This window comes from Ambystoma mexicanum, chromosome 6q (assembly GCF_040938575.1).
Source record: "Ambystoma mexicanum isolate Mex_15411 chromosome 6q, UKY_AmexF1_1, whole genome shotgun sequence".
NCBI classification, from domain to species: domain Eukaryota; kingdom Metazoa; phylum Chordata; class Amphibia; order Caudata; family Ambystomatidae; genus Ambystoma; species Ambystoma mexicanum.
Genome location: NC_090937.1, coordinates 391,911,260 through 391,933,608, shown reverse-complemented (window position 1 = coordinate 391,933,608; position 22,349 = coordinate 391,911,260). Strand labels below are relative to the sequence as shown.

General features: G+C 45.7%; 1 protein-coding gene across 2 annotated transcripts in view; it reads right to left on the bottom strand.

Annotated features, from left to right (window-relative positions):
* Window positions 1–22,349, bottom strand: part of SEC24B (SEC24 homolog B, COPII coat complex component) — a 2,214,138-nt gene that overhangs the window by 1,251,379 nt on the left and 940,410 nt on the right. For both annotated transcript variants that reach the window (XM_069630875.1, XM_069630876.1), the window contains exon 12: window positions 21,210–21,328. In XM_069630875.1, coding sequence (XP_069486976.1) covers window positions 21,210–21,328 — 119 coding nt within the window. The remainder of the gene's footprint in view (window positions 1–21,209; window positions 21,329–22,349) is intronic.

Genomic DNA, 22,349 nt, shown 5'->3' with positions numbered 1-22,349 from the left:
GTGCGAGCGGTGGCCCTAGCGCGTTCCTTGCCGGCTTCTCTCGAAGGCGCGGACAGAACGGAGCCCTGCGATTCGAAAATCGCCATCATTTCCTTACGAAATGCGTCCCGTTCCGCAGGAGAGGAATGCTTGGTAGGACAAGCTACCCGCCGTCTGGCGGAGTCCTCGGACGAGGACGGGAAAGACGACCGGTGCCGGCGCTTCCACAAGTGCCTAGAAGAGGCAGATGAATGGCGGGAACCACTCTGGGACCGAGACCCCCCCTGGACTTACGCCGACGTGGAGAGTCGCCCCTCGATTCGTCGGTCGAAAGCCCAGCGGATTTCGACTTTCGGGGTTTGGAAACCCTACCTACAGATCGCTCCTTCTTCCGCTCCCGCAAGGCCTTCGACGTCAAAGACTGGCAATTGTCACAGTCATCGGTGGCGTGGTCCTCGCCGAGGCACCAGATGCACACGTCGTGCGGGTCCGTAAGCAACATCTTAGAACCGCAGTCCCAACACTTCTTGAAACCCGACCGCGGGGTAGAAAAAGACGAAGACATGATATCTTCACAAACAACCAGGTTCGGAGAACCGATAGAAATCAGAAGAACCGAGGTTGCGCGGAGATCTCCGAAGCGAACACGTTCGCGGAAAAAACAGAACTGAGGCTACGGGCGTCGTGCGTCCAACTTATAATATCCGGTGACGTCGGCTCGACGGAGGCCCTCGAGGACAGCGTATCGACGCAGACATTTTTTCCAAAGCAACACAGCTGTGGTGATTACCTGTCATAGATGTGGAACAAATCCCCATAAATGTTTATTTTTGGATATTGAAGAGCACCCTTAGTTTTAGTTTCATCAGGCAGGGAACTTCCCTCATAGCGGTAGGGCTAGACTGGCGTTTTCCTTTTATTTTGAATCAAAACCCTTAACATGGCACACAGTAGCCTGCATCCTCGTTCTGGTTCACTACAAAACCCTTTGATGCAGTCCTTTGTTGCTTCCTGTGTTGTGCGCTAGGAGAACGGGCTGGCTGCCTGGTAATAGTTTTTTTCTTTGTCATTTCCTCATCCATGGTGGAATGAAAAGGTTCATAGCCCTCAAAGGTAAATCCAATATTTGGTCTTGCACATCGGTAGTAAACTTGCATCAGGCAAACCAGTTTTGAATGCCACCTGACGTTTCACAGGCAAGTCTGGGCGGAAATCTCCTATTTCCCTCCATAACCATTGATTTGCAATCGCCAATAACGTGTTCACATTAGCCTGCTTTCGATGTAAACCAGAGTTAAGGTTGATCTTATTTCCAAAACATTCTAATGACCTGTCCTCCTTGGAAAGACATGAAGCTGCTTATGACACAGAAGAGGATGTTTCAGATAAGGGCTTGGAATATAAGATGGTAGCAGCAACCACAGAGGAATGCATCTGTGGGTGTGACGACAAAATAATTCTCTCACCTTACATCGGTCTGAACCTGGCATCTAGGTGTTTATTGATAGATGGGGTAGTGTGTGGTTTCAGCCATGACTTTTCACCACCTCCAAAACATCCTTTTGGAAAGGAATACCAGAGTGATTAAACGCTCTCAAGGACAAAATCTCAGCCAAAACCCCTTCGTCCGGCTGCGATTGCTGAGGTGCAGAAACCCTAGAATATCTGATAATCCTTCCATGCGATCATGGAATGCACAAGCAGAAGATGGCCTATCTTCATCATCCTCTTCAGAATCTTGGCACAAAGGGGATTTGTCACACTGAATAGATGATTCCTTATGCTGAGGAACTTGTCCCTAAAAACAGTAGCCAGCACAGGGTCAGTAGGTGGTAGAGGGTGATTCTGTGAAGGGCCGGGAGTCTCCTGCATCGGTTGAGGGGGTGGCTGCACAGAAGGCATGGTGGGGGTGGCAGTGGTGGAGGAGCTGGTGGAGGCATTGGTTGTGGAGCCTGCGGAGCCTGAACCAGAGGTACCAGTTCATCTGCTGTAACCGCATAAGTTCATGAAGTGGTAAAAAAAAAGCTCACATGCAGCCTTCGATTGCAGGGTCTGGAGGCTAGGTGATTGTGCTGCCACCATAGGATGCCAGGTAGATGTTGATGTTTTACCTCCCACATAAGTATGCTGGAGACTTCTCCCTGAATGCATGGGATGCGCAGTAGGCCATGGTGACTGAGATGGGTACCCATAGCCACTGGGACCAGACTTTCTGAAAGTAGGCTGTGCAGAGCCCTGGGCTTTAGGCCTTTGTAGGCCCTCAAGATTTGACACAGTGTTGAAATCGACCTCCGAGTTACTCGTAGGAGGCTTTACACCCTCAGGCTTTTTCCCAGAAGTCAGGTCGCGTTTAGGCCCCCTCTCAGGTCTAGGCCCGGTGCTAGAGCTTTTACGCACCTCAGTCCAATGTCCGGTAGCAGGACAGAGCCAGTCCATCGACCTGGTAAAATCCAAGGACCCCTCATTGCATACACCGTTAGCCTGAGAGGCCTCAGGTCGAGGGTCTGTACGAGGATCTAAGGACCCCTCTCAGCAGAGGAACTTCCTTAGCAATAGTCACTCCGATGAGGTACTGATGAAAGAGGAGGACCTATCTGTCTGGCAATATTCGCTTTGTGACATGCAAATTCTTTGATGTGTTCCAGAGGAGACTGCGAGAAAAACTCCCTCCACCTGAATAACCGGTTCTTCAAATATCTAGGTGTGAGTGTGTTACATGCTGCACAAGAATCCCATCGCTGGTCGGCCCCCAGACACTCTAAACAGAGCGAATGGGGGTTGGATGCTGGAAACGATCCCCTGCAGGCTGCACACTGAGTGAACTTGCTTGCGACCGACCTGCGCCAGCAAGTGAGGCCCTGGGGCCATAGAAAGTTGACTAAAACACAGGGGAAAAACGGCTATGTAGTAAGAAAAAAAAAATCCACGCCCTGGCGCACGGTTGGTCCAATCCCGTTTGTGTGGAAAAGAGGACTGAAGTGAGGCGCCGGTGAGCGGGGCTGGTGATGCATGGTTAAGCCCACACTAAATGTAAAGGGGAAAAGAAAATGTGCGGAAATATGGTTATGGGCCCGTCCCTATGCAAAGACACCCATGCAGTATGGAGGAAAGGTGACGGGACGTAGGCATAAGAGTACTTTACATTCAATGCAGATTAGGTTACCTCAGGGCCCACACTGAGGGCCCACACTTGGGTTAGCATTTAAAACATATATACGCAGGATTACCACGAATCAAACCAACTTTTGGGGATCCGTCAGTCAGGCTTATGTCCCAGACATGGCACGGAAACCGCCTTGATCGACTTAAAAACGCAAATTGAGGACCTAAAAGACAAGGGTAAGGTGGCACTCCTCCTCCTCCTCCTCCTTCTTGATCTCTCAGCAGCTTTTGACTTGGTTGACCATAAAATCCTCTGTCACCACCTCAAAACTGCTGCTCACTTCTCAGATGAGGCTTCATCTTGGATTAGCTCCTTCCTGTCAAACAGAACCATGAGAGTTTTTTCTCCATCGGCTTCTGCTGTACCAGACCTGTCCCTTGTGGTGTCCCTCAAGGGTCCTGTATCTCCCCCACACTTTATAATGTGTTTACAAAGCCACTCTTCGATATACTTGACTGTGTGTCTCCTACACCAATTATGCCGTCGACACCCAGATACTCATCCCTATCACAGGTGACCATGTCTCTGACACTATTGCACTCAATCAAATCTATTCAGTCATCCAGTCCTGGACGGCACATCATGGGTTTTGCCTCAACGACGAAAAAATCGAGCTGCTGATACTCGGCTCGCACTCCAAACTAACCAAACCAGCCCCGGACTACATTGCATTTACTATTGACAGAAACACCATCAAAGTTTCTAACGAAACAAAAACACTAGGTATTTACCTTGATTCTACACTATCTCTTACTAGACAAACTAATGCAGTGGCATCCGTTTATACATGTAATCTCATCACTGCCTGGAGACCTGTCCTGTCTACCGAGAACTGCAGTATCCTTGCCAGAACTCTAATCATGTCAGAAATCGATTATTGCAAAGCCTTGTATCTAGGGACCAGCCAAAGGAACATCGACAAGTTACTAGTGATCTGGAATAATGCCATCAGGGCTGCCCTTAACTTTCCAAAGAGATCTAACATCTCCGAGACAAGACGTAACCTACACTGGCTCCCTGTCGCGCACAGAATCTCTCTTAAAACTCTAAACCTAGCCTACAAGGCCCAGAACAACCTTGCACCACACTATCTTGTCAATCGCTTCATGCGACATTCTGCCAACAGACCATTGAGGTCAGTTTATGTGCACACATTAGCTATACCTAGCTTTAAGCTGCAGACTGCCGGGGGAGATAGCTTCCCAGTCCTCGCGGCCAAACTGTGGAAACAATACCCACCTCATTTAGAACAGAACCGACCTTCTACGCATTTAAGAACAAAATCAAACTCTGGCTATTTGAGCTAGATGCATCCTTGTGATCTTCTTAACATTACCACCTGCCATTATCCTTTCCATCTGTATTCCTTATAGTTATTTCTTGATATGATTCTCCTTTATGTAAGTAACATGCTTTTGCGCCCATAATACTTTGTGTTTTGATTGTACCTTTATGTGAAACTTGCTACCATGTACGTAACCATCTTCTTGCAACCAATGTGCCCAGATGCCCCAGGGCAGGGTGTGCAATACAAATAAACAAATACAAAAAAAATAATACAAATGCAGCAACTGTTTGTCAAACGAAGCAGCTATACCTTAAGATATTCACAATTTATTCACAATTCTTGGACTGCACTGGCGACTGAAATCCAGATCAATAACAATATATTAACAGACCAGATCAAAATCTTTGAGAAACTTTCCACGATAAATGTAATCAATATAGACAAACTGCTGTTTTTAAGGTTAAACAGTTATACAGTGCCACAACAGCTAGACAATATGGTGAGAAATAGGCCTGGTAGTAATAGTTTATTTGTATAGTGAATTTGACAAAGTGCTGTACACATAGAATATTTTTATATACAATTATTACCATCTAAGAAAAGTTGGTACAGACCTCGGAAGGATGAAAGACTGAGTTGGCTCTTCCAGGATTCAAACCTGTGACCTGTAGAAAAATAAATCTGAGCAGCGATTGCACAACCTGCTGAGCTATCTTATCGGTAGATCCATAGCGTGATATGTCAATAGAGAAGTGGGAATACAATTTCAGCAAAATTGGATGAAGCCGGCAATTGAATAACAAACGTCGTAGAGATCAATGGGGGTGCTAGGACAGTTTTATGCTGCATTACAAGAAAACAAAGCTCCTTATCTGAAGGATCTCCATGTGCTAAATTTGGATAGAGTTAACTACCGCCCTCCCCACCCCTTATCTTGGGGGAAACACAATTACTGGATGCCCACTGAAACTCAAGGCTATAGATGCTTTTGCTGCCCAGGCCACGATGGGCTGACAAATGCATTTTGCAAAACGTATGCTGAGACACTTGTACCACACCTGTATAATGAGGCATATGTTACAGGTGCATTGCTACCCACCCAATCAGAAATATAATTGATTATATAACCAGAGATCACTGCCCGTCTTCACTATGTGACATCATTTATGGCTTCCATTCAAACATGGCAATTCGCGTTCAACTTAATCTTGGAGGCCTTCTATCTGCCTCCATTCCCACATCTTGTGGACTTAAGCAGGGCTGTTTGTTGGCCTCTGCTATATTCAATTATTATATCCATGATGTCAAAGATGCTTTTGATGTAGTTCAGTTGGACTCTCCCAGAATCAATGGCATAGCAATCAAGGCACTTATGTATGCCGATATCTAATATCAAAGACTCCAATTGGTCTTCAGAGACTATTGGCAGCATTTGAAGCCTATATTGTAGCAAATGAACTTAAAGTATATACATCCAAAACACAAATAGTACTGTACACACCTAATAAACAAGGACGCACTTTGAGGAATTGGTCCATTAATCATGCTAGTTTGTTGGTTGTTCCAAGTTATACCTACTTAGGAATGATTTTTGAGAGGGAATACCTAATCCAACAAAGCATCTAGCTAGTATTGAGCATAAGTTGAACTCAGCCATGTCGCAAGCAAGAATTATATTATATCGTTCTGGAAATTCTCTCTTGCTCCAGCCCTGACATTCTGGAAAATTAAAACTATACCTTCAATTTTGTATGGGCTAGAAACTGGACCTCCTCTTACAACTCATATACTAGACAGATGGGAAACAAAATTTTGGAGGCGCATTCTACAACTTCCGCAATGTATTCCTGTTGTATGGCTCCGATATGAGCTGGGCCTAAATTCGCTCACTATCATTTGAGATTATGGGCCTTACTCCGAAAATGTTTGATTTCCACTGATATGGATGTAATCCTTAAAACCTTGTCGGAATATCGATTTGTTATTCAACATTCTTTTGTACAAACATGGCTTACTACAATTTATCGAATTCTGATTCATGCTGATGTTAATATTGAATTACTAGTAACCAATCAGACTAAGGCAAAGCAGAAGATTTTTCGCATGGACTGGATCGATAACCGCACTCTCTGTTTATCCATTCATCGTTTTTACCCAAATCCATGGGAATTATGGAGAAGTACTTGTATAAAAGTCCTTCAATAAACTATAGAAATTCTATTTTGCGTTTTCATTTTCAGCTGTGGCCAACTAGAGACCTATTATGCTCACGTAAAATCTTATCAAAAACTCTGAATATTTGTCGGTTTTGTAACAGGCCTGATATTACTGAAACTGTTGAACATCTAATTTCACAATGTCCAGCTTTGATTGACCTAAGACAACGCTATTCATGAAACATTGTCAGTACTTGGGAGCAATGGATGATCATCAATGCTGGTCTTATGTTTTCAGTACCTCCTATATTCCCATTCAAATTGCCACTGTGAATGCTTTGAATCTTATAGTAGATAAACCTGCTCATACATATGAACTTATATTATCTATTAAATTTGGATTTATAAACATGTGAAGGTGGTTCTTTTGTTTTTAGACATTCAGATGTTTAGTTTTATTGTTTATTGTAAACATTGTAAATAGAAATGTTTTATTAATATGTATATTCTAGATAGATTACATTGTATTACATTTGTAATTCATTTATAAATTGAAAAATTGATTGATTTCAGCTGATTCAATAACAAAATAACGGATTAACTGAAACCTGGTAAACTGCTCCACAGATGTAGCTCAGGCTGGCATTTATGTTAAACATGGACAACAAAATGGTGCACAAAATCATTGTTAATCATATTCTTCAGCACATATATAATCTGTTTTATCCAGATCAATCATATAATAAGTTGGCATGCTCCACACAAGTGAATATTAGAGGGATGTATGGCACCATTTCTTAACGCGATTCTCAATGCAATACAACAGCTGCTTTTTTAGACACTGAAAAAGATTGAGTCAGTTGACTGGACCTACGAGTGAGCAGGACTGACGTTCTGGATTTGGCCAGAGCATCATACAGTGGATGAAGTTGCTCTTCCCTGCATTCAAAGCTAGAGCAAGCATGAACACACACATTTCAGAATTTATAACATTAAGGTGGGGACTGCACCAGGCCAAAATATTATTCATGTTCATAATAGGATCCTCTTTCTCTGATATTAGGGCATAATTCTCAGCGTGGGGACATACAATACTACATGTCTCTAATTTCAATGTACACTGCTGGCATGTATTGTAAGTGACAGATTTGCATGCAAACCTGAACTAATAATATGAAATTCTCAACTTCCAACTGTATAAAGCTCACACCACAAACTAAAGCAAATCTGAAATCATTGCATTGGCACCAACTGCACCAGACCTGCCCATGTCGAAAGGCCTTAAATGGTGCCTAGAGTGAGTAAGATAGCTTAGGGTATATGTTGAGGAGATTTTCTTTTTCTAAATCCTACACACTCTGTCCTGGGCCTCTCAGCAAAACTGCTGGACTATCTGAGATTTTTATTATTGACTATTAAGGTGAGTGAGACATTATCTTACATCACTTTGTTTTGGGAAAACTGAATCCTCTTGTTAAGATCAGAGTGAGGGGAGACGTTTCCCCTTTGTATGGAATCTATGTTTTCCTATGGCAGCACCCCCCACCTTATGATATGATATATGGCATTTGTAACGCGCCTATACACAAGTGTTTCAAGGCACAACGAGGCGGGGGGGGACAGGGGAGACATACAATGATCCTACTAGGCCAGGTGTCATTCAGATCGCGCAAGGGTAGAGGGGAAGGCAAAAGTGCAAGGGGGAAGGGCATAGCTCTCAACTCACACGCTTTTGGCGGGTGTCACCCGCCTTGTAAAAGGCTGACTCACCCGCCAAGCCTCCAGCACTCCCATTCATTTCAATGGGCGTCTCACCCGCCAAAAACAAAATCGGGTGATTCCACCCGCCTTTGCAACACAAATGGTTGAGAGCTATGGAAGGGAGAGGGGAAAGAGTGCAGTACAGGGTTATTAGCATACAGGATAAACAACAAGGGCCAGCTGGTGGCAAGTGCGAGGTAAGTGCAGACAAGTGCTGGGAAGGGGTACTGAAGGGATACAGACACAGTCCCGCAGTGCAAGGGTTGCCAGGGAGGCAGTGCAGGGGAGAGTGGCTGGGCCAAGGACCGAGAACGATGAGTGGCCCAGTTGCAGATTCAGTGCAGTTTCAGTAATTTTAGCAGGGGAGAGGGGGAGAGAAAGCGGAGGCAAAGAGGAAGGTTTTGAGGTGCTTACAGCCTTAGGTTGTATGGTGCCACGGGCCCAAAGGGCCCCTTTCGCAAAGTGGTTCTGGGTGCACTGGATAACCCATGGGTCTATCAGTGCAGGAGCAGTCACCTTTTTATGACACGTATGGTTTTACCCTTGCAGCACAGGCAGTCTTACATGGAGTGGTGGGGGCCATTTGAGTCCCATTTTCTTTGCACTAAGTAACAGTTTTCTTACTTTCCAAGCATCTACTGCACAGGTCGGAGGCAGCCATTAAATGTTTCCCCTTTTGGCAGGTGCACTATCAAGCACTGCCATTTTAGCTGCGATAATGCACTTAAGAGGATCATATACTCAAAATACCCTCTCCATGTTTAAAGCCCTCTTCAAGATGACCTATCCTTTGTTGGTAGTCCCACCTTGCCGGGTGGGGGAGGACCACATTTATTCATGCATCTCAGTGGGCTTCTTGCAGAAAGCTTGCAAAGGTGAGGGGAGGTATAGGGGGGTGGTGTTATTGAGTGCAATGGCAGGAAGGGGGAGTGGAGCGGTCTGCCCCAATACAAATTCAGCAACAGGCTTGGATGTTACTGGGCAGATTCAGGGAGGCCGACTACCCCCCTATAGAGAGTCACTTGCTCGTTTTAATGTTTTAAGTTGCCCTTATTGGAGGGCTGGGATCGTTAACAGCCCACATTCTGGATATAAGGAGACGAGCTGGACTCCGAAAATAAGTCAACCACTGAAGCCTATGTGATGAGCCAGGAATGAGACATGGACACAGTGATCCCATCTTTTTGGCAATAAACCTGTATTCTAAATAAAAGGGGGTTGGAAAAGGCCTCACTATCCCTACACTAGGAGTTATTTCACTACCGCAACCAAAACTAAAGGTCTGTCCAGTGTCAAGATGTCCACAGCAAAACGTCCTGTGTCCAAAATCCCATAGTCACCCTCACATTCTACAAAACATCTCTAAGATGTGAAGGGTAACGTCTTTGGCCTTGTACGTGCCAAAATGTTCAAGTTCAAAAGAAATGTATAACTTCAACTCCCAATGGACAAAGGTCACAGTTGCAGGGGACAACTCCTTTTCCCCAGGTTTCTCTTCAAGACACCTAAAAACTCCCAAGGGCATGCATCCTCCTTAGGGCTCTTTGTTCAACAAAATACTTGTATACAAAAAATACAACAAACTTGGATGTAAATCCCAACTCCGCAGGATACCTGGTGCACTCTCCTTCCAGGTTCTTTTCCACTTTAACTTTGCTTTCAGACTTGACTCTGCCTGGTGTACTTCCCTGCCAGGGCTTTTCATATGATTGATTATGTAGATTTGCGAACTTGACTTTGTCTGGTATACTTTCCTGCTAGGGCTTTTCATGCAATTTACTCTAAACATTTGCAGACTTGCTTTCGCCTGGTTTACTCTCCTGCCAGGGCTTTTCACCTGGTTTTACTGTATACAATTGCAAACTTGCTTTCTCCTGTTTTCAATAGAGTTTTCAAAAGACTTTTAAATATACAGCAATCCCAGACACGAGAGGGCAGGAAGAAGGTCAAAGGACAACATGGCCAAAAGACAGATACAAATCTCGAGGCACTGCCATTTTAGAGTATATGGTACTCTTAATGGCATTATGCAACAACATCCAAAACTGCACAAGTAACAAGTCAAAAACATGGTAGAAAAATCTCTGCTGCCACCAGCCCATCATGGACGCACTGTGTTTATAACCACAAGTTACAAAAGCGAATGTTGCAAGGATACACTGTATCCTAACTTTAGTCTAATGGACTGATCAGGTTCCCCATAAAAATGAGCACGAAGCAAGTTAAGTAGGGCAGAAGGCTTTACCTAAATACAAAAAGTCAAGTCAACATTCAAAACAATGCAACAAATAAAGGGTTTCCGATAGATGCCTATGGGAGGAAAGCAGCAAAAAGAATGCTTTTCTAACCTATTTTATTCTCCAGAGGAGCGATGAATATAATGCTTTTTTAAAACTATTCCTGGGTTGGAGAGTCAGGAGTTAGGATTGAAGGTCTTCAACTGCTACCACGTTTGCATTTGATTAAACTAACAGAAGCTTGTCTACAAAAAGGAGAAACATAAAAACATCCATGGTGTTGCAGTAGACACTGAGTGTGCCAACTGTGTGGTACAACTGCGGCAGACATTGAGGAAAACCTCACAAAGTGCAGAAGAGAAAATACTTGCCAAGGAGACTAGAAAAATGGCACCCACAACATTAAAGTAGTGCTACAAATGAGGAAGGTATGACTTCCCAGAGCATAATGCTGTGAAAGATGAGCGTTATTGTTAAGATGGTGAAAAGATGTGTGCTTCAGTCAAGACACAGGGAGACCATGCTGGGCTGAGTAACCTCTTTACTCAAATTTCAGGTACAGGATTACAGGTATTCGGTAGGTACATTCAGGTTGAAGACATATAAAGTCATCCACCGGTACGCGCTCATCCAGGCAGCTCCCTTTCAACAGAGACCCAGGGAACACTCAAACACACACTCAACATTCCAGAGGGCGGAGGCAGGCATTTCCGAGGCATTCCAAAGCACACAAGCTCACAGCACAGGGAAAGGAGAGAAAGCAAGACACAACTGATGGATTTCTAAAGTCAGCTCTTGGGAGAAGACTTTAAGATTCCACCCTATTTATGGTGAACAGGGAAGACACAGACGTTAGCCAACCCCAATGAAGGTAGGACAAGAAGCAGTCAAGGTTTAGTCTCAGGAAAAGTGTGAGAGTGGTCTAGGACTACAGAGAGTCCACACAGGGAAATACTCAATAAGTCAAGTTAGACAGTCAAGGTACAATAATACTACAATTTCTTAGGCTTTATACACTAGAAGCAAATCACAGGTATGTATTGCAATGAAAAACCATATATAACATATACATACATTCACTTTCAGACATAATATCACTTACTTGTAGTCATCAGGTAAGTAATAGAATGCAAGAAAAATAGAATCAGTCCATCTCCAGTTCCCTCTATCTTAAGAGTACAGTCTTGAGATATATTGGGCCTAGGGTCCCAAAGGTCACAGGTTCCAGTTAGTCACTTCAGGGAAGGGATTTCAAAATGGAAGCAGGGGGCTGTGTGTGGAGGTGATTCAAAAGAGTTCAGAAAATGTCCAAAGTATTTCAAAGTGAAATAAGTATTTTCCTAAAATCAGGTACCTCTTACTGTATCCCAGTAACAAGCTTACCCCCCTAGGGCAGGATCCTTCACCCTGGTCCAAAGTTCAGGCCAGCGGGACTTAGAGGATAAGGGGCTTTGCACCCAATATTACCCTATCGAGGACGTGCGGGGGCAGGAACAGCTATGTATACTTAACTCGAGGGCTTCTTCCGGCATCGGAACAGTGGAGGTCCAAAATGAAGAAAAATGTAGACCTCTGCAGGACAGATGAAGATAGGTTCGAGCAATGGTCACCATAATCATGTGCTGGCAGGCGATCCTTTAGTGACCAGAGTGGCTCCAGTGCGCCTCCCTTGAAGATGGGATGCTGAACATTCGGGAGAAGGTGATTTATGGCACAAGCGGGGCACCCATCAAGTTCCAAGGCTCAACTCGGAACGGCAACGGCTTTAGCAAGGTAGTCCAGGAGGGAGTTGGTCAGTTCAGGGACACTTCTGAAGGCTCTGTGGGCACGGATCCTCAAGCAGGGGACAACACTGGTTGGTCCCACTAGTCCAAGGGTCGAAACACTGACAAGGGTCTTCTGAGATCAGGGTCTCCTGAGATCAGGCAGCGCAGCAGAGCTTCTCCGGGCCAATTACTGAAGTTGATGCTGGTGAGCTGCAGGAGTCGTCTTCGGGTCATCAACGGGCTGCTTTTCTTAGTGGGAGTCGTGGATCAGCTGAATGGCTGCTGGAGTCCTCCTTTTAACCAGATTTGGGTCTGGTAGCAGTTTAAAGGCCCCCAATTATAGGAATATATTGCATTCAAACAGCCTGTGGTTGTTCAATCAGGGAAAACCACTGGTTTCTACATCTGTCCAGCAACACTTTCTGGCACAGGGGGATGTGGACTGGGACAAGCCACCTTCCCTGGCTCTCACACAAAAATGGTCACTAGCCCACAAAAGCAGCAGCTTTCCTGGGGAAGTGCAATACCATATATGGTTTTTATCTTGACCTGAGTGGGCAGGAAGGAGGCCAAACTACAATACGGCCCAAGAACAAGCAAAAAAGGTGATGTGCGGAATTGTAAAAATACAAGAATTAGAAAAGAGAAACAAAGTTTCTTAGTACTGGCAGTCTTGGGGACTAGTCAGTTTCCCCATTACAATAAGCAAAGGTCAAGGGAGGGAAAGCCGAGGGCTTTACTTCCCTTCAAAAAGACAAACGAGCAAACCGAAGAGTCTCCCATAGAAATCTATGGCGGGAAAGGTGCAAATAGAAAATCGTTTCCCAACAGTTACAAAGCTTATAGGAGACTTGCAGTTTGTTTTTTTATTCACTTATTATGCGCACCAGACCCGTAGGTAATAGGGCGCAGCAGTATGACAATGCAAGTCTTACATAGTTACACAATATGACAATGCATTACTTACCGTAAAAGCATTTCTGATGGTTGTATCTGCTTAGATTCACATGCTGTGCATAGGTCCGACATCCAGTGGTCACTGCGGAGTATTGCATTTTGTTTTTCGTAGTCGAAAAGGGGACGTCGACAAGGCGTGTCTGTAACACTATCCCTATAGTGACGTGCGTTGTACCCACAATCCCTCACGCGTCGAGGTCCCTCTGTTTATATTTTTCTGCCCTGAGGGAGCCTTCTAGACATGAGTGAGTACAGAAAAGAGAGAAATATAGAAAAAGGATGTCTATGTTCCTTCCATCCGAGCGGGGAGGAAGGGTGGGCGCATGTGAATCTAAGCAGATACAACCATCAGAAATGCTTTTACGGTAAGTAATGCATTGTCTTCTGATGTCTGTTAATCTGCTTAGAATCACATGCTGTGCATAGACTAGCGAGCAGTACCCGGAGTTGGCGGTGGGTTATGAGAAGGAACAGTAGAGAAAAGATGTTTTAATACTGCCTGTCCCACCTGGGAGTCAGATCTAGAGTGTGCATCTAGACAGTAGTGTTTTGTAAAGGTGTGCACAGAACTCCAGGTAGCCGCTTTGCAGATGGACTCAAGGGGAACATTTGCAATGAATGCTATGGACGCCCCCGTGCCTCGAGTAGAATGTGCTCTTGGCCTAAAGGGCAGTTCTCTCTTAGCAAGAGTATAGCAGAGAGTGATGCATTGAACAATCCATCTAGAAATAGTGGACTTTGAAACTGCATCCCCTTCTCTTCCTGCTGCCACCGAGACGAAGAACCGATTAGTCTTCCTCAGTGGTCTGGTTCTTTCCATGTAGAACATGACCGCTCTGCGGACATCTAGTGTGTGCAGAGTCCTTTCTCCCAAGTTGGAAGGATTTTGAAAGAACGCTGGTAGTTCTATAGACTGGTTTACGTGGAATTTTGAGATGAATTTCGGAGCAAACCTTGGGTGAGTGCGTAGAACCACTAAATCTCTGTGAACTGTAACAAAGGGGTCTAGAACAGAAAGAGCCTGTAGTTCACTTACTCTCCTGATGGAGGTGATAGCCATTAGAAAAGCAGTCTTAAGAGTGAGGTCTTTAAGAGATGCTTTGTGCATGGGTTCAAATGGTGAGCCCATGAGTCTGGTAAGTACCACGTTAAGGTCCCATCCGGGAGCTGGGTCAGCTATCGGGGGTGTATTCTCTTTACTCCCTCCATGAAGGCCTTTATAACAGGGATCTTCCACCACGACACTTTGAGTTTGGAAGTGGTGTATGCAGAAAGTGCCGCTAGGTGGACTTTAATGGAATTGAACACTAGACCTGAATCCAATAAATGGGTCAGGTATAGAACAATATGTGTGGGAGAGCAGTCAATTGGGTTGATGCTCTTTCCTCTGCACCAGATGACAAATCTCTTCCATTTGCTAGAATAGCATTGGCGAGTGTTAGGTTTCCTGGCTTCCCTGAGGATGTCCATGCATCTCTGCGGGAGCTGTAGATGTCCAAATTCTATGATTTCAGGAGCCAGGCTGCTAAGTTCATGTTCTGGGGGCATGGATGCAGAGTCCTGCCCCTGTCTTGTGACAGCATGTTGTACGGGCAGGGGAGTTTCACTGGGGGAGATAGAGACATCTCCATCAAGTGAGCGAACCATGGCTGTCGGGCCCACATTGGGGCCACCAGTATCATGGTTACTTGTTCCTGGTGCATCTTGTGCACCACCTTGTTGAGAAGGGGAGTCGGGGGGAAAAGCGTAAACAAATTTCCCTGACCATTGAATCGACAGACCGTTCCCCTTGGATTGGTTCTGGGGGTACCTGGAGGCGTAACTTTGGCATTGTGAGTTCTCCAGGGTTGCGAACAGGTCTATTTCTGGGAATCCCCATTGCGTGAAGACGTCGAAGACGATGTCTTCGTGCAGTCGCCATTCGTACTCTTCGGGCAGGGGGAAATCCCTGCTGAGTTCGTCTGCCAGCAGATTGAGTTCCCCTGGTACATGTTGTGACAGAAGGAACATATTCTGTTTGAGAGCCCACTTCCATATGTTTTGGGCAAGTTTGGACAGTCCTAGAGAGTGGGTTCCCCCCTGCTTGTTGATGTAATACATGGCTGTGGTGCTGTCTGTAAGGACCATCACTGTCCTGCCTTGTAGGTGTTCCTGGAAGGCTTTTAGCGCCTTGAACACCGCTAGTAGCTCCAGAAGATTGATGTGTTTGGATGCTACGTTCGGAGTCCACTCTCCGTGAGCAGTCTGATGGGATAGGTGAGCCCCCCATCCTGTGAGGGATGCGTCTGTGGTTAGAGTGGCTTCCGCCGCGGGTGTGGCAAAGGGTTTCCCTTTTTCCAGGTTTTCCTTTGTCCACCACCGTAGCGAGAGAACTAGGGCCTGCGAGACCACCACTAGATCGTCCCATAGTCCGCTGGCCTGACACCACTGGCTGTTGAGCCACTCTTGCATTGGGCGCATGCGCAGGCGCGCGTGAGGTACCAAATAAATACACGACGCATCATGCCTAGCAAGCGCATTGCTTTGCGTACCGTCACCTCTCGACCGGTCACATATTGAGGGATCGGAAACAGCATGTTTTGGACCCTCTCTTTGGAGGGGAAGACGAGGCCGTCCTTTGTTTGAATTAGAGCCCCTAGGAATTGTTTGATTTGGCTGGGGTCTAGGCTGGACTTCTTTTCGTTGATGGAGAAGCCCAACTGGAACAAAAGGTCTACAGTCTTTTGGGTATGGGAGAAGCATGTTTCGTAAGAATCCCCTGTTATGAGCCAGTCGTCGAGGTAAGGGTAAACTGGGATGGACAACCTGCGCAGGTGGGCCGCTGCCACTGCCAGCACCTTCGTGAATACCCTCGGTGCTGATGCTATGCCGAAGGGTAGCACTCTGAACTGGTAGTGTTTGCCCTCTATCATGAACCGGAGGTATTTTCTGTGCGCTGGCAACATTAAAATATGAAAGCATGCATCTTTCATGTCCAATGTTGTCATGTAATCTCCCTGTGATAGCAGTGGGATCACTTCCTGTAAGGTCACCATACAAAACTTTTGGGGTTTGATGAACTTGTTCGCTGGGCGCAGATCTAATACAGGGCGCATGGTTAAATCCTTTTTGGGTACAAGGAAGTACACTGAATAAATACCTTCCGTTACCTGAGGCACGACCTCTATGGCTCCTTTTTCAAGCAGTTGTTGTACTTCTTGTAGAAGGATGGCAAGATGTTCCGGTGACATGCGTCGTCCCCTCGGGGGTTTGTATGTTGGGGAACTGTTGAATTCGATGCAGTATCCGTGGGCTACGGTGGAAAGTACCCAGCGGTCTGACGTTATACCCTCCCATGCTGGAAGAAAGGATGTTATCCGGCCCCCGACCGGTGTTGCATGGGAGGGGACGCGAATCTTCGCGTCACTTGGTGTTGTTAGGGGCTTGGGAACCTCTGGGGGTGGACCCCCGCCCTCTTCCTTTGCCCCGGCGCTGTCCTCTTTGGCTGTACTGGCCACTATTGGTCTGGAAAATGGTGGCAGGGTACTGTTGCTGCTGGTTTTGTTGTTGGCGTTGGCCACGAAAAAAGCGTTTGTTGCCATAGCCGCGCCTGGTAGAGGGCTTAGAGATTTGGTCAAGAGTTTTGATAGTATCGAACTCTTTTTTAGCCATCTCCAGAGCCTCATCCACCGCTTTCCCGAAGAGGTTTGAGTCTTCAACAGGTTTATTTATTAAAGACGCCTGTGTCTCCGGTTTGAACCCTAAGATGTGCAGCCATACGTGGCGTTTTAGGATTATTCCCTGAACTAGGGAACGTCCCGCAGTTTCTGCCGCATCCAGAGCGCTCTTTACAATACTCTGGTTGACCTGGGTTCCTTCGCCAATAGTTGTAAGCAGGCGTGTAAGTAATGGTTCCGGCGCTTCTTCGGCGTCTTTGCGCAGTTTGGCCCACTGCGCGTCCGCATAGCTAGCGAGCAAAGAATTGTTGTTTGCAATTCTTGCCGAAAAGGCAGCCGAGGATGTAACTCTTTTTGCAAGGGAATATAACGGCATGCCCTCCTTGTCAGGTGGTGCCTCACTGGTGGAAAGTGGTACCCCTGCCCTCTTTCTTGTGTTGGTTACTACCAGGGAATCCGGAATGGAATGTCCCCTGATGTACAGCGGGTCTGAGGGTGAAGGAGTGAAAAGTTTTTCAATTCTAGGATTGACCCCTCTGATTAGTGCGGGTGTGGACAGCGAAGGGATGATTCTTCTCTTCACCGAAGCGAGGAGGGGAATGGTCTGACTGACCGGGGTTTTTTCCTTAATTACTCTTTCCACAAAGTCTAATTCAGGGGAGAGCTCCCCAGTGTCCAGCTCGAAGTGTGCTGCTGCTCTGCGCAACAGGGCATTAAATGTGGGCTGATCGTCAATGGGAGACGTGTTTCTAATAGGTGAATTGTCAGGAGGATTTAGGTTCAGGACATCAGTGTCGGAATATATTGATGGGGATTGCCAGGGGTGAGAAGGTCCTTCTTCTGGATTTTCTCCGAAGCCTTCTCCTACCAAGTCTGGGCTGTCTTCCAGACCTTCCTCCTGGTTCCGTCCCTCATCCTCTTCCTCAAAATAATGTTCTTCCCCAGTGAGGTCATACACACTATGGAAGTCTGAGGCTGTGTCCTGGTGGGGATTGACTAGTCTTGGAATTTTGCCCCTGGGGTCCTCCTGAGGCCCTTCTCTTATTCTCTTGGGAGTGGGAGGGTTCTGGGTATTCATAACCCTCTCCATTCTTTCCATGCAGAGATGGAGCCTTTCCATGGTTTCATGGGGTACTCCTGAGCGGTCTAGCGGGGGAAAATTGGTGTCTTGTAGCTGAAAACGGCTCGATCTCTCCCACAACGTCGAGGAAAGTGTCCCGTCGCCCTCCGAAAAGCCTTCAGGTGTGTTGGGAATCCCTTCGACTGAAGGAGATCGTCCCTGTCTTTTCGGCGTGTCTTTCGACATTTGCGTAGCGCTCGACGAGTCTTTCGGCGTACGCTTGTGGGCGTCGGCTACCACGATCCTTGCCAAGCTCTCAGCGACTCGTTTGTCAGCGGAGGGCTGTGGTTTCGACGTTATGGGTGTCGATCGCTCTACGGCGGCATGCGCTTTCTGCTGATGCGCGCCGGCCGATGATTTGGGGGCGGCGCCCTTATTTGCCGAAAGCCCAGTCGCTGGTCGCGGCTGCGAGAGGGGCTTCGAAGCTGAACGGTCCGAGGAGGCCGCAGGTGAAACCTGCGTCTCCTTGGGCGCTGATGCCCTCTTCGCCTTCGACGAAGAAGAGCCATGGGTTGTGTGCTTATGTGTGGTCTTGTGTGCGTCCATGTCGCCGGGGTGTTCATCCCCATAAGCAGGACGTGAGCCGAGCCCGTCGGGGCCGGGGACAGACGACGAAGCGCGTGTGCGCTCTCTAGGGGGGTTTTCGACTTCCGTAGCGGAGGTCGTGGTATCACGTTCCTCGTCACTGTCGGAGGTAGCGACGGTGGGTGGAGCGTTGGCCTTCGACATAGCGTAGGCCGCCCACCTCTTAACCCTAGGGTCTTTTAGAGTTTTCGGCTTAAGAAGCCGACAAGCCGTGCAACCTTCCTCTTTGTGATCGAGGGGCAAGCAGCGGTTACACCGTGAATGCTTGTCCTTCCAAGTAAACTTGCCCTTGCAAAGCGGGCAAAACCTAAAGGGTGTCCTCTCCATAGCCGAGGCAATAAATCGTGATAACCACCCCAAGGGAAAGGAAGGGGAAGAGGAAAGGCATTCTCAGAAAAGAACTAGAGATGTCCCACGACCCCCACTCTCCCTACTGTATTTGGCCTGCGAGGCCAGGCCACGTGTTCGGCAACGCCGAAGGATCTCCTCCGCTCGTCCCCTCCGTCGAAGATCTTGCTCGGCGGAGACAGCTTCACAACAGCGTCGAGGGGGGGATCGATATGTCTATATTAATATAGGAAAAAACGACCAAAGGTCGAGGAGATGAAATCTGCAATGTCTCTCGAGGAGCTCCGCGTAAAGGCGACCAGTAGCTGGGCGGAAAAAAACAATCTGAGGGACCTCGATGCGTGAGGGATTGTGGGTACAACGCACGTCACTATAGGGATAGTGTTACAGACACGCCTTGTCGACGTCCCCTTTTCGACTACGAAAAACAAAATGCAATACTCCGCAGTGACCACTGGATGTCGGACCTATGCACAGCATGTGATTCTAAGCAGATTAACAAACATCAGAAACAGATTTATACAGATATAATATAGAGACTTATGTAATTACAACAATATACAATGTACAAATATAGCGGCTTATGTGGTTATGACAATATACAAGGTACAAATATACAAGTTACAGAATGTTACACTCTGTGTATTACTGAGACTCAGTTAGATGAGGATAATCAGTGCATAGTATCTTCGGCTACGGACACAGCCTAAAGGGTAGGAGACTAGGGGTCAGTAGAGATGATGTGTTTTATAAAATTTCTTCTGAAGTGTATGCAAGTTTGGTCAGCTCTCAAGTCTTGTGGCAATAAATTCCAAGATTTGGCCGCCTTAACAGGGAAGCTATTACCACCAATAGCCAATAGTGGCAGTACTTCTGGCATAGCTTTCCTGGAAAAAAATGCCACCAGTTTCGGATAGTACTAGAATTAACTGCTGCAGGAAAAGTGGAATTGTCATTTTATATTCTGTTTAGACAGGTGTTTAATGCTGGTAGCGAAAAGCTTAAGCCATCGGTCGAAGTGTAGGAAAAGAAGTAGTGTAACTATGTACCCTGCTGGACTGCACCCACACCCACAAACCCCATCACTACGCCCCCTCCCAGGCACAATATAAACCCCCAACACATGTACATGCTGTTTAAGGGAACGTTAAGTGTAGTGCACTGGAAGTGCAAGTTTCAACTTCTTCCTACCCTTTTATTTTAAAATAAAACCATTCCGGAACGGTTTCTTTTTAAAATAAAAGTATAGGAACAGTAAAACTTTTAAAAAGGTAAAGAAGTGTCGCTCCCAACCGCTCCCGCTCACTTCGACCACTGGCCTTAAGCGCTCTAAATGTTTGGAACGGTCTCCCTGATGGGGAAGTAACTCTTGGTGAGCAATAGATAGGAGCAAATATGCTCTTCCAGAGGGACAGACGTTTCTTTTTCTCAGAGTCTTGGCAATGAAGTTGAGACATTTGCAAGTTGAGGTGCCACACTCTGTATAAAGACACTGGATGCAATTGACATGCTATGCTTTAGAAGAGACAATCGTACATTAGGGCTAAGATCTCACAACTGCCTATGTGTGTTTTTCTTTAATTACGTTTCATATAGTACACTTACCAACGAGCAGTCTCTCTAAGCTCTACAGCACAGATAAGTACAGAAAATAAGCTGCAGAGCATGCTTTTCAGCAATTATTGTAACAGCTATCAAGAACAGCGTCTTGGGCATGGTAGTGTTACTAGCACACAGAGGGGTGGATTGGGGGTGATGGGTGATTAAGTATCGAGCATCAGTTGTTCATCTGAAAGTATGTTTGCATATGTAAGTTATACAGTTATCTTAATGCTAGACATGGTTCAGTAGGTGGTGAGGAGATATTCAAATGATAAGAGAAATAAGATGTCCCCCTTTTTAAAGGAAACAAGAACTGCTCATTCAACTGAATAGAGGAACACATTTCATAAGCTTTCAACTATTTTGCAGACATTCAGACTATTAGAGGAAGGTGTGTTAAAACATGAGTTATTCTTACAGTGTGCAGAACGGCCATAGTTAATTCAGAGAGCAAGTTCACTACCAAGAAAACATTCTCCTCTGCACCACAAAACAAAGAAAGCAGGACAGACTGAAGCAGAAACATGACTTTAAAAGCTCAGTTATCTTTAAATATTTCAAGATGTTGCATATCATTTTCTGCATACTTACCATCAATTTCTGATACAATCAACATTTGAGGCTGGGATAAACCTTCTTGCAGATTATAGAAATGAACAGTGCTGTCAAAAGTTATGAAACCTATTCTTGTCCTTGAATCTCCAGGCAACCTTTAAAAAAGACCTTATAGTCATTACACATTATAGTTTCTTATTTTACAATAATAGGACTAAGGTAAGTAAACGGAAAATAAATACAATAAGGCTGAATACATTTTGTCAGGCACGTCCAAGTAGCAACATTACACTAGAGGCCATCTGACCACAGCCAAAGCAGTCAAGTAATTTCCAAAGGGTCCCTTGTATGTATTGCTGGTTATTTGCACCTCATAACAGCACTATTGCAGAACATTGATTCTTTGTGGGTAAGTCTCCTTCATGGAGGAAGGATATGAGACAGCGATTAAAATAGCTACACAACAGCTGCAAAATGACTGCTCACTGTATGCAAGACACTAAGCAAGGTTATAATTATATACCACTAGTATTTAAATGGCTTCCGTGCAAACTGTTATTTGCATTTATTAGTCATTTTTAGCCCAGTTATCTCAGTCCCCTCCCCTTTTTCTAGTACTAAGCGTCAACTTATGCATTGCACGCATTGCAAAGCACCAATTAAATACAAACAATCAAAAAGTTCACATTAGTAGTATGCAGAACATGCTTAATCTGATCTTCCAACTTAACCTCTTTTAGACCCCAAAGGAACAGGATGATATGCAAATGACAAAATCAAAACCTGTGCTATATGAATGCCAATAACAGAACATAAAGGAAAAAACAAACGGATATTGGTAAGAAAAAAGCCTTTTGACAATGGACTGGCATATGCTCACTGCAATAAGAAGGACGGGCAACTATCGAAAAAGACTTCTAACTTCTTGACAGTATCAGTTTTGGCAGTGGTCAATGTGTCATCTGTGGATTGTTAAACAACCAATCATCACATAGCAAGTCCAAAATAGAGCACTGTGTTTCTGGTATCAAATACCATATCATGTCATAATCCTCCCTGTTTCACAAGGCAAACCTATTGCTCCTGCCCACTGAGCTTGCATCCGCCGAATCCAACACTATTCTTACTACATTTTCTGAAGTTTGAACACCTTTCTACAATGTATTTGCTTTAAAT